General features: G+C 30.9%; 1 protein-coding gene across 2 annotated transcripts; it reads left to right on the top strand.

The window, feature by feature from the left end:
- The first annotated feature begins 7,496 nt into the window (after positions 1 to 7,496).
- Positions 7,497 to 13,469, top strand: LOC115695583 (ankyrin repeat-containing protein ITN1-like). 2 transcript variants are annotated; one of them, XM_061117671.1, is made up of 5 exons: positions 7,510 to 7,652; positions 9,288 to 9,347; positions 10,098 to 10,710; positions 11,124 to 11,686; positions 12,780 to 13,469. In XM_061117671.1, the coding sequence occupies exons 1-5, from the start codon at positions 7,626 to 7,628 to the stop codon at positions 13,389 to 13,391; spliced, it is 1,875 nt and encodes a 624-aa protein (XP_060973654.1). In that variant the 5' UTR covers positions 7,510 to 7,625; the 3' UTR covers positions 13,392 to 13,469. The 2 variants fall into 2 exon arrangements, with proteins under 2 accessions (XP_030478500.2, XP_060973654.1); XM_030622640.2 differs by lacking the exon at positions 9,288 to 9,347 and having other exon boundaries at positions 7,497 to 7,652.
- The last annotated feature ends 3,770 nt before the right edge of the window (positions 13,470 to 17,239 follow it).

Below are 17,239 nucleotides of genomic sequence, written 5' to 3'. Positions count from 1 at the left end.
GCATGAAGTTTATGAATTCGTGAGACAACAACTGTAGGTGAAAATTGCTCCCGACCATGAACAATCTGTGTACGCTCACTCCAAACATACCAAGCGGCAACTAAAAATAATTCAAATTCACCCTGAGATAACACTTCAGACGCCAAAAGAATAGTTTGTTGGAAGGAAGTTTCCAAAGAGAAATTTTTTAGGAAACTAAAATTAAGTAGCTTCCAAACCTTTCTAAAACCCCGGCACCAAAAGACAGCATGCCCATTAGACTCATTGCTAAAGCCACAAATGAGACAATTGGAGTGAGGAAGGATAGATCGTTTTTGGAGCCCTTTTGAAGTCGGAAGAATCTCATGAAAACCTCGCCAATTGCAATTTAATACTTTGTTTGGTAAATGGAGCTTCCAAAATTTTTTCCACCAAATTGAAAATTCATCCTTAGAAGGAGAGGTAGCAGTCAAATTTAACTGAGAAGCCACATAATATCCACTTTTAACAGAATAAGAACCATCTACCGTGTAGTGCCACATCCAAGAGTCTTCTTTAGGAAATTTGCAAAGAGGTATGGAACCAATACATTGTTGATCAGCTTCATTAAACAGAACTCGTAATAAATCCACATTCCACCCTATCCTTGTCTCTGCCATAAGATCTTTGACCAACAAATTAGAATGTGAATGATTGAAAGAGGTAGGCTTAAATGAAAAAGGTCGGGGCAGCCAAGGATCTTGAAACACAAGAATGGTGTCACCAGTTCCAACCCTTTTACGTAACCCTTTTATAAGAAGTTCTCTTCCCCAAATGATGCTCTTCCAAATATAACTAGGAGATCTTCCTACTGCAATCATATAATTCATAGATAAAAGAAATAAAATTATTATAGATCGAAAATACCAAAAAAATTACAACTATAAAGTAAAATTATTAGTTTGAAAAAGGATTACATTAACAACTTAATAATAATAAGAGAATATGATAGAAAGTAAATTATATAGAAAAATGGTTTAGAAGCAATTACTAAAAATGAATTAATCGAATACCTGAAGCATCCAAAAAGGAGGTATGGTGATAATATTTAGCCTTATAAACTTGAGCTGGAAGCGAATCAGGTCGATTAAGAATTCGCCAAGCTTGCGCAGCTAAAAGTGCTTGATTATGATGGACAAAAGATCTAAAACCTAGCCCACCTTTTTGTTTAGGATAACAGAGCTTATGCCAAGCTAACCAATGCATCTTCTTTTTATGAACCGAAGAGCTCCACCAATACCGAGCCATTAGTGATTCCAATTCATCACAACTCTTAATTGGAATTTGGAAACATGACATTACATATGTAGGTATAGCTTGAATGACTGCTTTAAGTAGTACTCTCTACCACCATAAGAAAAGAGCTTGTTTTCCCAAGAATTAAGTCGCGACCATACTTTCTCCTTTATATTACTGAACAGTCGTTGTTTATTTTTTCCACTTAGCATTGGTAATCCTAAATATTTCTCTATAGCCTCAGTCACTTGCATTTGAAAAGTTTCCACATACAGAGATTGCAGATCTTCTGGAGTATTTGGGGAGAAGTACAATTGGGACTTAGTGAAATTTATAAGCTGCAACAGTTAAGAAATAATCTATACTTATCCATTGAAAAATACTAATGCATTATGAAAGAAATGAATATACATAAATAAGGGAAAGAAGAACGAGAGTTGTTTATGCCTAATTTTTAATTTTATAAATCATATTGAGAGTAAGGTTGTATTGAATAGTACAAAAAGTATGCAGTTATCTGTCCTCTTACACAAAATTTACTCCACTACCATGGCCCTAGCTTATCATCTCTATTATACTATTCCTTAGAGTTACAGTTACAGATCTAAAATTCTTAAACTGAAGTAGGAATAAAACAAAGAACCAAAACATATATTAGCATCTATACAACATGTGATATATCCACAACAGAAACTAATTGTATGTTTATTGATTACTTTCCACTAATCATATATTCATGTATCTGATTTTCTGATGAACAAAAAGTACAAACACACTTGCAACAAAATTCACAATTACTAAAATTGTCAAAGAATAAATGAAGTGAAGAACAAATAATATCATCAGGGTCACTATATCAGAACTACTAAAGGAAAATATAATTGAAGTGGACCATTTATGAAATTCTATACAATTCTTCCTAGTCTAAATGGGGCAGACCTATGAACAAAACAAAAGACGAAAGTCAAGAGAGAGGGAATAAATTATGTCCAATAAGTTAATCCTTTAAAATCAGAAAAGGCCATGCTGAAAATGGAACCGCAGAAACAAGGAAGCTACCCTAAAAGACAAGCTATGTAATTCATCGAAGCTACCATTTTCCAAAAAACCATTTATAATATTAATAGAAAGCCAAGAAAAATATAAATTTAATAAACTACCATCATTATAAAAGAAAACAGTCAATTAAATACTTACAGTTTCAAAGAATTAAATTGTAGAAGGAATTGGTAATATAAGCCTTCCACTTTTGAGATCTTCTTAAGTTTTAAGTCTTAAAATCAGTCTATCATTCATGGTCAAAGTAGTATTGAATGAATTCCTACATCCTATCACAGTATAAAATAAGAGAAATAAAACTTAGTGAAATGAAATTAATGAGAATACCTGTTCGGAAGCTTTGGAATATAAATTAAATAGATTCATCATAGCATAACAAGCATTAGGAGTTGCCCGACAGAAAAGAATACTGTCATCTGCAAAGAAAAGATGGGAAATTGATGGAGCAGTTCGAGCGACTTTATATCCGAAAATTTGGTGTGTATTTTCTGCATGACATAAAAGAGAGGAGAAACCTTCCGCACAAAAAAGAAAAAGATATGGTGAAAGAGGATCTCCTTGGCGTAAACCTCGAGTCGGAACCACCTTCCCTTTGACTTCACCATTTATATTAAAAGAGTAGTGAACCGTTCGAACACACTTCATGAGTAGACTAACCCATGGAGTTGCAAAGCCAAGTTGAAGCATAATTGATTCTAGAAAATTCCACTCCACTCTATCATAAGCTTTACTCATATCCAATTTCATCACCGAATAACATCGCCTTCCACTAGTAACGCCTCGTAGATTATTGGAATTGTACTTTTTGGGTATTTTTATTTATAAATGAGATATATATAATTATTGAGAAATATATTTAGAAAAAATACATGTCACCATTGACATAACTTCCTTAAAGAAAACCATTTTCTTTTTCTTTTTCTTTCTTACAAGTTAACATTGTCTTTGTGGTGAATTAACACCTACCAAGAATCAAACAAAATGAACATAAATTAGAAGATAAATGTAGAATAAACTAAATAAAATAGAAACAAGTATTAACGAGGTTCATCACCCTTTTTGTGGTGATTAATCTTCAGGAAGAACTGCCTTTTGGCCAAGTTTTATTCGATCTTCAACAATAGAGGAGTACAAAGGAGAATACATAGTTAATCTCGTCAATAAGGGTGTTTTGCACCTCACTAACAATGACTTGGACCTTATAAATCAACTCACTTGAGAGAGATGTGATTAAACACACACATCCTCTTTAACAACCATCCTCATTACAAAAATAATATTCATCTAAATTTATCTCTAGATCATCACGTAACGAAGTAATACTCAAAGCCTTATATATGCAACTCAATAAGAGGGGTACCCAAGTTAGTAAACTGAAAAAACTAAATTGAGCTAACTGTACAGACCTGCAACATCTTAAAGGTCATTAGATGAGACTAACAGTAACAGTATCCAAGTTACTAAACTTTCCCACAAATCTACTTATTTTAGTCACTTGGTAAAATGTATTATCGTATTCCTTTAAAGTTTTGACTGTTCCATATGTTGTGCCTCTAACAACAAGAGAACTTTTAGTGTTCTTCAATATTCTACAAGTTTAGGCAATGTCTAAACTTTTCTCTTGTTACACTTTTAGAGAACATATTAGCCGAGTTCTCATTTGTGAGAATCTTCTTAACTGAAATCTTTTTGCTACCAATGATATCTCTTATAAAATGCAACTTGATGTCTACATGATTTGACCGTTCATGAAACATGGAATTCTTCATAAAGTGAATATCACTTTAATTGTCACAATGAACAATCAACTCATCTATATTGATACCAAGCTTATTTGTGAACCCTTTAAGCCAAATAACTTTCTTTGTTACTTATGTTGCTGCCGTATATTTAGCCTCAGTGGATGATAGAGTAACAAATAATATTCGAGTCATCTCCATAATTCCATAATTAAATATTGTGTTAGGTGATTATATATGATTTAGAAAAAAATATGTAAATAAAATCAAAATAAGTATTGAAATTAATATAAAATAATGTGAAGAAATTTTTTTAAAAAAATATTAAAAGTAATTTTTAAAAATTATTTAAGTTTATTTTTTTTAATAATGAAGTGTACTTATTATTTTATGAGGTGCAAATAAGACTCGCTAAGTAATTAGTGAAATTAATTACATATTTATCCAAAATTTTATCATTGAAATAGATTAGAATAAAACAAATAAAATGAAGTTTATCCTCTTTATCATCCTAAAATTCTTTCTCTCTCCAAGTCTCTATCTATTCGGCCTAAGGAAAAAACCAAGAACTACACCGATTCATCCTAAGTTTTGAGGAATTACAACAAGGTTTGAATACCTATAATTTCAGTATATTAAAAAATTATGCCATAAAAAGTAAATTAATTCTTAATTTTTTCCTATGTAATTTCTACTTGAATTAGATTGGATGTGATCGCCACCATTCAGTTACATGATCATGCTCATTTTCTTAAGTTCTATTTCTTTTGACGAGGTTTTTATCCGTAAATTTTGATCAACACTAAATTTTAAACAAATTGAGATTATTCCTTATTTATCGAAATTTTCAGAAACAGATTTAAAAATAAGATTAGAACTAAAGAAAGGATTAAGAAGAAATAACACAAGATTTTTATGTGATCGGCTGTTAACAAGTCTTAGTTCACAAGTCAATATTATTTGAGCTTTAAGAAAAAAACCCAATGCAAAGTATTTGGAGCCCAATCTCAGAAATTGTAGGGAAATTCACAAAAAAAATATGGAATAAGTTAAAAAATACATCTTTTTTGTATTCATTAATTAAAAATACCCTTATATTATATTATATTAAAATATACTCACTTTTTTGAGTGAGTTGCCTAATATACTCTCACTCTCTATTTAAGTTTAACATATAATTTACATTAACCTAAGAGGTCTAATAGGGACATCATCTATAAAAATGAGTATATCTTAAAAAATATAAAAATAGAGGTAAACATTAAAATAAATAAAATAAAATAAGTATACAATATAATTTCTTCAAAAAAAAAATATCTATAAATAATGAAGTGAAGTATAACTTATTATGGGACACGATTTTATCCCGTAATGTACTTTCACGGAATGTATTCCGTGGTACATTAGATGGGTATCAGAGTACATTAAATGAGTGTCAGGGTACGTTTCTACTTTTTAACACTAATTACCCATAGATCAATCTCAGCCGTCAGATCAAATAAGTCCGTCATCTGACGGCTGCCGTATATCACGGAATGCATTCTGTGAAAGTACAATCACGGGACAAAATCATGTCCCAACTTATTATATAAGATAGAATTATAAGTTTCAAGGAAGTTTTAGTTATATAAGATACAATAAGAGTGAATTATGTGGTTATTATTCCATAGTCATATTCATACTCATACTAGTCATTAGTCAATGCAATTGTTTGTTAATATAAGGACAAACATGGCAGCGGTTGACACTCTTAGACTATTACTCTCTACACTCTTCTACTCTCTAGTAATGATGTATATATATAAAAATACAAAATACAAAATACAAAATACAAAATGATAAGTGGTGTATGAGTTGTATACAACTTCTTCTTCATCTCATCATCCACAAAATTTCCAAAACAAAATCCCAAAGTTTTAAAGTTTGAAAATTATTCGGGTAACTATAAGGGCGTTTAGTAACATTTATTTTAATCAGTTTTTTGTTTTATTAATTAAAAAAATAAATATTTTTCAAAAATATATTCTATAAAACTGTATTTACTTTTTAAGTGAGAATTAAGGTGGCGTTTGATAATACTTTTTTAATCAGTTTTTTGTTTTTAAAATTGAAAAAGTGAAAATATTTTTCAAAAACATGTTCTATAAAACTGTTTTTACTTTTCAATTTTTTAATTGAGAATCAAAATTTTAAAAACAAAAGAAAATCACTTTTAATATTTTTTTAAACAGTTTTTTTTTTCTCAATCAATATTTTAGACTTCGATCAGACTCAGACCCAAATCCTCTCACGGCCCTAGCGCTGAACCCGTCATCTGACCTTAGCCCGAATTCGACCCCGGACCTAGACCTGACGTAAATAAAATCAAAAAATAAAAATGAAAATAAACTTTACAGAACACACTTTTGTTTTCTGTTTTTAAAATTGGAAATCAAAAGTGGTTACAGAACGCATTTTTGTTTTTGAAAAACAAAATTTTTAAAAAAACAAAAGTGTTATCAAACGGCACTTAAAATTTTAAAATTTTTGAAAACATAAAAATTACTTTTAATCCAATTTGGACCTTGAGACCCGGATTCTGGCCCTGGCCCCAGATTCGGACTTGGGCCCGACTTAAATTTTACTTTCACTAATGTACTAAAAAAATACAAACACATTATAAAATATAAAATTTTATTAAAAAGATAATAATATATTAATGAGACCCCCGTCGAGGCGGGGAGTGTAATTCCCGTCCCTGCTCAGTTTAATATTCGGGGACAAAAAATAATCCTCGTCCCTGTCCCGTTCCACATCTAGATAGAGAATCCCTGCTCCATTAGGGATAAGTCTGACAAAAAGGGTCAGACACGATAACACGACTCAAAACTCGCATGAGAGTTAGTGAGTTTGGGTTTGCCTTAAATGGCTTCGGGTCGTGTTTGGGTTGACTCGTCTAACCCAATTAATAAACGGGTCGTGTTCAGGTTGATACGGCTAACACGAAACTGACTCGTGAATGACCTATTTAAAGTTATTTTAGTATTTTAACAAGTCATAAATGGGTTATAAACATATTGAATACTTCATAAACATGTTATTAGTTGACATGTTTAAACAAAATATGTTTATAAATGGGTTACACGGGCCGTGCCGTGTCAACCCGTTTTTAAACAGGTCGTGTTCGGGTTTTATTTTCTGACACGATTATTAAACGGGTTGTGTTCGGATCGAGCATATACTTGTTATATATAGAACACAAATACGACATGCGAATATGAATTGCCACCCCTTAAGAATGGGTCCTCGTGGAACCATATAAGAAAAATATGCATCCCTAGCTAATACTAATAGTAATATACTTTCCAATTCGTTTTCTATATATGAAAGAAAAGTATTAATTTTTGTTTAGTCCTCCAACAGTCAAAAATTGAGTGCATTGACATAGAAGTCAATCAGCTTTGTCTCCAAGTGACAATGTGTTTAACTATTTGATGTTAAATATAGAGAGTTGGTATCTCTTGGAAACCACATCTACGAGTTTTTGTGTTCTCTAATTTTGTGTATTGAGGCCACAAATTCTATAGAGACGCCATGGAAATGAGTCAAGCATTAACACAGGTACACAATGCAATTCTTATACATTTGTATTTACCATTGTTACGTAGTTTGATTAATACATAGAAAGAATGATGCCCAGCTATTATTATTATTATGGTTAATTTGTGACGAAACTATCTTATATATTTTTGGGACAAAACTACTTAAGTTCCCATTCTGTTTTGTTCTGTACCCATGTCCAAAAATCACAGTTAAGTACTACAGTGGACTGCCCAAGTGTACACACTTGTACACGTGGCAAATTTTTAGTGGCCCACGTAATATTAGTTTTACAAATAATAATTTAAAATTATAAGAATAAAAAAAATTATATTTTTTTTTCTTTTATTTTCTTTTTTTCTTTTTCCTTTTCTTTTTTCTTTTCTTCTTCTCCTTAACTGAAAAAACCCTAGCACCCAACTCCCCTCTCACACAATCTCTCACAGTGCACAATGCCGACTTTCTCCGACCACCCCATCCTAGACGAGCCACAGAACTGAACTCCAAGACCTAAAAATCCTAACCCCGGCGACCACTACGGAGAGAGAGAGAGAGAGAGAGAGAGAGAGAGAGAGAGAGAGAGAGAGAGAGAGAGAGAGAGAGAGAGAGAGAGAGAGAGAGAGAGAGAGAGAGAGAGAGAGAGAGAGAGAGAGAGAGAGAGAGAGAGAGAGAGAGGGCAAATGGCTCCGGTGAGGGCCTGTGTGCTTTGGCTCCGGCGAGGTCTTGGGTGGTGAGATGAGATAGAGAAAGAGAGGGCCTTGGAGGGGGTTCAGTAGAAAAAGAAGAAGAAAGAAGAAGAAGAAATAAGAAAAAGGAAAAAAAAAAAGGAAAAGCAAAAAAATATATTTAATTTTTTTTACTGATTTTAATTTTTTAAATATTTATAGTTATTTTTTAAAATTAATATTACGTGGGCCACTAAAATTTTGGCACATGTACAAGTGTGTACTCGTGGGCAGTCTACTGTGACACTTAACTGTGATTTTTGGACGGAGGGGTATAGAGCAAAACGAAATGGGAGTTTAGGTAGTTTTGCCCCCAAAAAATCGATTTTTGTGGTTAAGTATTAAAATTTAAAGTTTATGTAGTTTAGCTGCCAATATTCCTTTTAATTTTTATACACTTACTATTATTATTATTATTAATATTGTGGGTAATTTGTGACGAAACTCTCTTATATTTTAATTTGTATACACATAACCCTTTTATTATTTATTTTTTTTGTGATAAAATTTCTTTATGTTTACTTTTCTTTGCAAATTTGAGACGCCAGTTAGATACAACCGTTAAATACTAACTGAATTATTACTGTATTGGTTTTGAAGTTTTACTTTCACATATACACACTAGTTATCCAGTTGATATTTAACGATAATATTTAGCTGACACCTCAAATTTACAAAGAAAAATAAACCTAAGAAAATTTTACCACAAAAAACAAAAATAAATAAGGAGTTAAAAAACATAAGAAAATTTCAATACAAATTATATGTTGTTATTATTATATATTTAGGAAAAGATTTCTATAGGGCTGTCAAAAAAATCCCCAATATTTAAATTTTTTTCTAGCCTATTATCTCATTTGATTTTTTTTTTGGCTACGTGCATGAAGCAAGGAATTATTTTGCCTATCATTTTTTTTTTCTCCATTATCAGGATTTCACTAGCCATCAAACACTCTTGCCCAAAAATTCAATAAACTCAGAAGTTAGGGAGGTAGGTGTTAAGAATTGCTTCAAATACTTCTATTTATTCTCTTCCTAATTTTTACATTTTTTTTTATTTTACTTTAGATTCTACTCTCCTTAATTCTCTTTTTCTTTTATTCTTTTTATTCAACTTTATTTTACAGAGAACATTAATTTTGTCAAAAAAAAAAAAAAAATTAGAGATCATTAACTAATTAAAATTTTAAAATAAATAATAATTCACTTTGAAAATGTACCAAATTATGTCACTTGAACTTTTCTGACCGTTAAAAATTTCCCCCGAATTATTGAAATTGTTAGATTTAAAGACTTTTGTCTAATTTCATTTAATTTTACTTATTCAGTGATTGTCCATGTACTAAATTATATTCTCTATACTTTGATATTTACCAAATCACGCTCCTTAAATTTTGACATGTACTAAATTATGTCCCCTAAACTTTTATCTATGTTAGATTTTTCTTACTAAAATTGAACAAAAACTTTAAATCTAACAATCTTAATAGTTCATGGGAGATTTTTAACAACCTTAATAAAAAGTTCAGTGGACATGATTTTATACATGTCAATGTTCGGAGAACATTAATTTTGCATATGATAACTAATGATTCAATTAATTAACTTATAACAAATGATTCACTTATGTACAAGTAAGTTACGATAATGACATCAAATTTAAATTTAAATAATTAGTTATATATGTATATATCAAAGGATTCTAGAAAATTAATTATTTTGTATTTTTTTGGCACTGAAGTTTTGGATAAAAGAAAGCAATAATATGGAGTCGATTTCTATAGAAGATGGCGAATATTCTAATCACGAGAACACCTTGAATTTTCTCAATGCGGTGAAGTCCGACAACATAGACTGGATTCGAGATCTCATAAGTTTTTCATCATCATCATCATTACAAGCTCTAATTGAGACCAACAACAGAAATAATGGTGACACACCCTTGCATGTTGCTGTAATGTTAGGGAATTTGGAGGTTGTAAAACTCATCCTGGATAACATGAATATTAAAATTGTTCGTGATCTATTACAAAAGCCAAATAAGAGGAGAAATACGGTGTTGCATGAAGCTGTGAAGAATCGAAACTTGGATATTGTTAAGCTTTTACTTGAAAAAGATTCGAGTTTAGTTAATTTCAATAATGAAGATGGAGAATCACCGTTGTTCTTGGCTATCGATAGAGAGTTTTATGAAATTGCTTTTCATATTTTAAGTAAAATAATCAACAATGTGAAAGGAATATTATCTCAAGAGAAGGGAAGTTGGTCTGGAAGGAATGGTTTGAATGTTATGCATGCAGCTGTTATTCGCAACAAGGGTCTAACCGCTATTGAGAAACGTAATAAGATCAAAGGTACGTACGTTCTTCATATTATGATTATAAATTATAAGGTAAATACTATTTTAGACCTTGTAAAAGTTATCGATTGAACCTTTTATTTTGTTAAAGGACAAAATGAATTCTGTATTTTCAAAAATGGTACAAATAAGATTCTGAGCTTAATTTTTGACCATTTTTTTAATATAACCAACTTGTGAAAACAATTCCTAGCCAGCACAAACAGAGCAGAGAATATAACCAATTTTATCATAATACTTATAGATCAAATTATTATTAAGTTTTATTTAAGAAAATATAAGTTTCATTTAGTCATTTAACAAAATAGTTGGTTCAATCTGTAACTTTTCTAAAATAGTATTCACCCCAAATTATATTATTAGTGTAAATTAATTCCCTAATAAATACAACAAATTGTACATATATAGGTGATTTAATGATTGAGAAGGTGTTAGAAGTATTTGGCAATGATATTTTAGAAGGGCAAGATGAGCATGGATGGACTCCTCTTCATTATGCAGCACACTTGAATGAGTTTGGTTTGGTGAATAAGTTTTTGTCTAAACACTCCTTAATTTGTTGCATTCAAGACAACGAAGGCATGTCTCCTCTTCACATTGCGGCCAAGAATGTATCTGTCGAAGCGTTAGAGTCATTAAAAGAAGGATCAGGATCATATAGGTACAAGATGTTCGAGTTATTAGACAAGAACAATCAAACGGCTCTACATGTTGCTGTGGAGAGTAAAAACACATTTTCGATAAAGAGAAGATTTTTGGTAAAGAAAATGCTTTCTTTTGAAGAATGTAATTACATTATTAATTGGAAAGACAAAGATGGAAATACTTGCTTTCATCTTGCTGCTAAAAGTTCTATAATGGTATCAGCATTCATCAATTATGACAATAGTAGAATAGTACTAGATATAACCGCAGTTAACAACGAGAGCATGGCGATTATTGATGTCTATTTTCGTCATGTCCATTTTCACGTAAGTTTTATATTTCTTTTATATTAAATGTGGTTCTATAATTTTTTTGGTTAAAATTATATTTTTTTGTTGCAATTTAAGTTGTAGAGCTAGTTGCAATAAGAGTTTCGATGTAGAATTCCATAAAAATGCAAAAAAAAAAAAAAAAACTGTTTTTAAAGTGTAAAAATGAAAAAACTCCTAAAATTAATACCGTTAAATTAATCAATTAATTATTATTATTATTATTTTTGAATAAAATTAATTATTATTATTATTGAGATGAATATTAATTTTGTTGATACTTTTAAATAATTATGTAAATTATATTTTGATAAATAATTAAATTTAGATTTTTAAAACTGTTTTTTTTTTTTAAAAAAAAATTAATTCATCATCAATCGGTTAACAAAATTAAAAAAAAAAAAACCGTTAAACCAACAATTTTCGTTGGATATCCACATTTAATATAAGAGAGATATAATATAATAGAGATAAATTTAAATAATAATAATATATTTTTAGCTATGTACATATTAGATGTTTTTAGATATGTAAGGAGATTTAAATTTGAATCCCAATAATATTTAAATAATAGAAGAACACTTTCTTTTACATCGCTGTATTTAATATAATAGAGATATATAAATATCGTTATTAATTATAATGTATAATTGATCAAAACATAAACATTTTTTTAATATCAAAATTTTTCGGATGTCTATTGACAAAAATTATTATGAGATTCTATTTCAAAAGTAAGTTATTATGAGTGGAATAACGAGCATTGCTATTAGACAACAGTGGTGCCTAACACCTTCTTAACATGTCGCGTTGCGATTGGTTAGCAATACTCCCTAAAAGCTATTATATTAAATTATAAAGGATCCGATAGTTAGTTGAACCAATAACGATATTAACACATAAAAATGTGTTATAGACACTACTGGCACCCTTTAGTATTTCTAGTGGAATAACCTATGGATTAATATTTTTTACATTTAATTCATGTGCTAAAATCTATAGGAGAATCATAATATAATTTTATGTCTATACATTGATTCTTCATTCGAATATAGTTAATGACAAAGTCTACTTTGAACACACTTTGCAGTTGTTTACTTGGCTAATGATGGCAGTTGATACAAACTATTTTTGTGGTAAAAGGAGTTTGGAAAGTGTACGTGATCTTAATGGTGATGATGATAACAAACTAGTACTCTCGAGTGATATACCAAAAGAGAAAGAGATGCTTGTTTCATTTCAACCTAAACAACAACGCAATAATAGAGATATTATGAATGTCAACTTAATTGTGGCAACAATCATAGTAAGCATCACATTTGCAGCTGGTATCCATATTCCTGGTGGATACAACAACGACGGCAATCCCATCTTACAAGAAAACTCATCGTTTCGACGTTTCATGACCTTTAACTCATTGGCTTTCGGTTTCTCATCAGCCTCAGTATTTCTCACATTTGTATCAGTGCTCTACAATACCACTCTTAGAAAAAGATTTCCAAAATCAACCTCCTTGTATTTATTTGTCGTTGTCCTTTGCCTAAATATCGCCTCCATTGCTTTGTCAATATGGGCTTACTTGATGTCTACAAAAGTCACATTGTTGCACACATTTGCTTATTTTGCATTTATCTTTCCCGTGATGTACACATTTTATGTTCTCATTATGGATAGAGTTATATACAATAGATTACGTAGGTAAGTAGTGTTAAAAAATAAAATGAGTTGGTCCTCATAGTTTTACTATGCTCTGCCCTCACTCAATTATTTGATGATTGCATGAGATTTTCCAATGATTTTGTGTGGTCCTTACTGTAACAAAATTCTTTGACATAACCGTTAGAATAATTCTTGGGATCCCTTCTTGTAATGATTGCAATGATTGTATGAGCTATACCATTCTAGAATATTATTGTATTATGTATTCCTTTGTATAAATGAAAGTAAAACAAGCCTAAAAAGTAAGAGCTAAGTTTTTCAATCATTGAGCCTTTTTTCTTTTCTTAGTTTTTAAACTTGGTATCAGAGCCTAGCTTCACCGATGGTGTAGTACTAGCATCATGCTTGATCAAACCCCTCGTGGTGCTTTAGACGAATTAGCAGTAAAGACTGCCTCTAATGTCATTGCTCAATCTTTAGCTCACTCCATGACAACTCATGTTTCACAAGTTTCCAGTACACTAACTCAGCCTTTTGCACCAAAGTTAGATTGAAACAACTATACCCTTTGGAAAACTATAGTTTTTGTGATAGTTCGAGGTCACCGTTTGGATGGGTATTTGAACAAAACAAAGGTTAAGCCGATCGAGTTTGTTTCACTTAATGAAACATCAGATGGAAACACTATCCCTATGAATCCAGAATTCAAAACCTAGATAGTTCATGACCAACTTCTTCTTGGTTGGTTATATGACTCTATGACCAAGAGCATTATCATAGAAGTTATGGGGTGTGAATCATCTTCAAGTCTTTGGCAAGTCCTGGACACCATGTTTGGTGCTCACTCTTGAGGGAAAATGGATGAGTATCGCACGAAGATTCGAACGAATAGAAAAGGAGCAGTGTCAACAACAGACTACCTTCTACAAAAATGATAGTGGACCAATATCTTAGCTCTTGCAGGTGACCCATACCCAGAAAAAAAACTCGTGTCTAATGTTCTATCAAGTCTTGACATTGAGTATTTGCCAATCATTATGCAAATAGAGGCAAGATTCTCAATAACTTGGCAAGAATTACAGGATATCTTGCTAAGTTATGACAATAAAGTTGAAAGGCTTAGTACATTGTCTGGTACTAACAAAAATGTTTCTCTGTAAACTCAAGTGCCAATATTACAACAACAAGGTTTGAAGGCTTCTCTGGTAGCAGAGGTGGCTCAAACAATCAGTATAATGGTGGAAATCGTGGAGGCAATACATGACAATATGGAGGAAGAGGAACTAAAGGTTCTGGTGGCATATTTCGAGGCTGAGGCGGTGGAAGACATAACAAAAATAACTCAAAACTAACATGCCAAGTCTGTGGACGCTATGTTCATATTGCAACCTACTGTTACAACCGCTATTATGAATCATATATGGGGACAGATCCAAATATCAACAACAACAGTAGCAACAACAACAAATGATGTCAAAATGGAGCTGCTACGTTCATTGCCACCCCTGAGATAGTGGAGGACACTTCTTAGTATGTTGACAGTAGGGCTAAGAACCACATCATAGCATATGCAAACTAGATGGCTCAAAAGAATGAGTATAACGGTAAGGAAACTCTCACTATAGGTAATGGTTCTAAGCTGCATATCAGTCATGTTGGTTCTTTACTTTTACCTTCATACACCCCAAATCCCTTAATACTGAAAGGAATCCTTCATGTCCTAGAAATTACCAAAAATTTGATTAGTATATCCAAATTAACCTTTGATAATAATGTCTTTGTGGAATTCTTTCCAGACTCTTTTGTTGTGAAGGATATGGGAACAAAGAAGGTGCTTCTTCAAGGGAATCTTAAAGAAGGTCCGTATCAATTTGAAAAGATGCAAAGGAGTCAAAAACAATCATCCACCAAAGTCTCTGGAGAAAAGAAAATCTCTCAGAACACCAATTTAGCTTTAGTTTCTATTGTTAAATCTGCTTGAATCAAGGATAAGTGGCACAAGAGACTTGGCCACCCATCCAATCGAGTCTTGAGTGGTGTTTTGAGTCATGTTAATGTCAAGTCTACCATCAATAAAAAACATAGTTCCTGTGAAGCATGCCAGTTTGGCAAGTCTCATGCTCTTTCTTTTACACTTAACAATGAACGAGCGAAAGCTCCTTTAGACCTTATTCACATAGACCTTTAGGGTCTTGCACATGTCATGTCTAACTCAAACTATCAATTCTACATATATTTTTGTAGATGATCATAGTAGATTCACTTGAATTTATCCACTCAAGCACAAATTAGAAGTTGTTTTAGCCTTAGGCTTTAGTTAAAAATAAATTTGAAAGGAAAATCAAAACCTTAAGATTCATGCTTTTTCACAAATTGACATTGAAAATGGAATCAGTTTTAATCATCCTTGTCCACATACATCAGTTCAAAATAGAAGAGCTCAGAGAAAACATATGCATATTGTTGAAATGAGTTTAACACTTTTAACTCAAGCCCATATGCCACTAAAATATTGAGGGAGATGCCTTTCAAACAACTGTCCACCTTACAAATAGGCTGCCAACACCTATTCTGAATGATCAGTTTTCTTTCCAACTTGTTTACTCTAAACAACCTGATTATAAATTCCTCAAAGTTTTCGGGACAACATGTTATCCTTGTCTTCGACCTTACAAAACCTACAAGTTCTAATTTTATTCTACCAAGTGTGTCAATCTTGGTTATAGTAATACTCATAAAGGATACAAATGCATAAGCACCACAAGGATATTATATATCTCTCGAAATGTAATATTCAATGAAAGTGTTTTCTTTTAAAAGTGGTTTTTCGAATACATATCAGATACAATTAAGACTCAATTATGTGAAGTGAAGTATGTTAGAGTAATTTGAGGTAACTTCACAAAAAAACATATCAGATTCAATGCCAGAAATTGGAGGTAACTTCACAAAAAAATATCTATAAATAATGAAGTGAAGTATGTTAGAGTAATTTGTCCCACTATAACTTTCAAGGAACTTCTAGTTATATAATAAGATACAATAAGACTCAATTATGTGGTTATTATTACATAGCCAGACTAGTCAATGAAATTTGTTAATAAGGACAAACATGACACTCTCAGACTATTACTCTCTACTCTCTAGTGATGTATATATAAAAATTAATAAATACAAAATGATTTAAGTGGTGTATAGTGTATACAACTTCTTCATCTCATCATCCACAAAATTACCAAAAAAAAAAAAAAAATCCCACAACACCACAAAGTTTTAAAGTTTGAAAATTATACCAGTAACTATATTTGGTAATTATATCTTCTCATAATTAAAATATTTTTTATAATAAATTATTATATATAATGCATAAATCAAATCAAATTAAATATTTTATTTTGTACATGATAAAAATTATTAAAAAAAATCTGTTGACATAATTTTTTAAATAGAAAATTAATGTGAGAAGGTTTTTTTTTTGTTTTTTTTTTTAATGAGAATTTATTAATTAAATAACTTCAACTATTAGAATGGATAAAAAATTAATAGAAGCATTACACTCACTAAAAATACCATCGAAAAATTAATGAAAAACATATAAGTCAAGCCATATCATTTTTTCGTTTTTTTTTTTCTAATATTTTCCATTATTTTTTCAATTAATAATAGTAGAAAGGACATTATTATAAGATACCAGAAGTGTCTAATACTATTTAAATGTATTATCTTGTGATTGATTAATATTTTTTTATAAAAATTATTATATTAAATTAAATGAGATCTAATACTTAAGTGTATTAGAGATGCACACGGAGCGCGAAATTGGCAGAGAATGCTCCACAGTGTCCATCCCTGTTAAAAATTGTAATCCCCATCTCCGCCCAATTCTTGCTT

This window comes from Cannabis sativa, chromosome 6, assembly GCF_029168945.1.
Source record: "Cannabis sativa cultivar Pink pepper isolate KNU-18-1 chromosome 6, ASM2916894v1, whole genome shotgun sequence".
NCBI lineage: Eukaryota > Viridiplantae > Streptophyta > Magnoliopsida > Rosales > Cannabaceae > Cannabis > Cannabis sativa.
The sequence above is the reverse complement of the archived record's forward strand: the minus strand, read 5'-3'. Positions and strand labels throughout refer to the sequence as shown.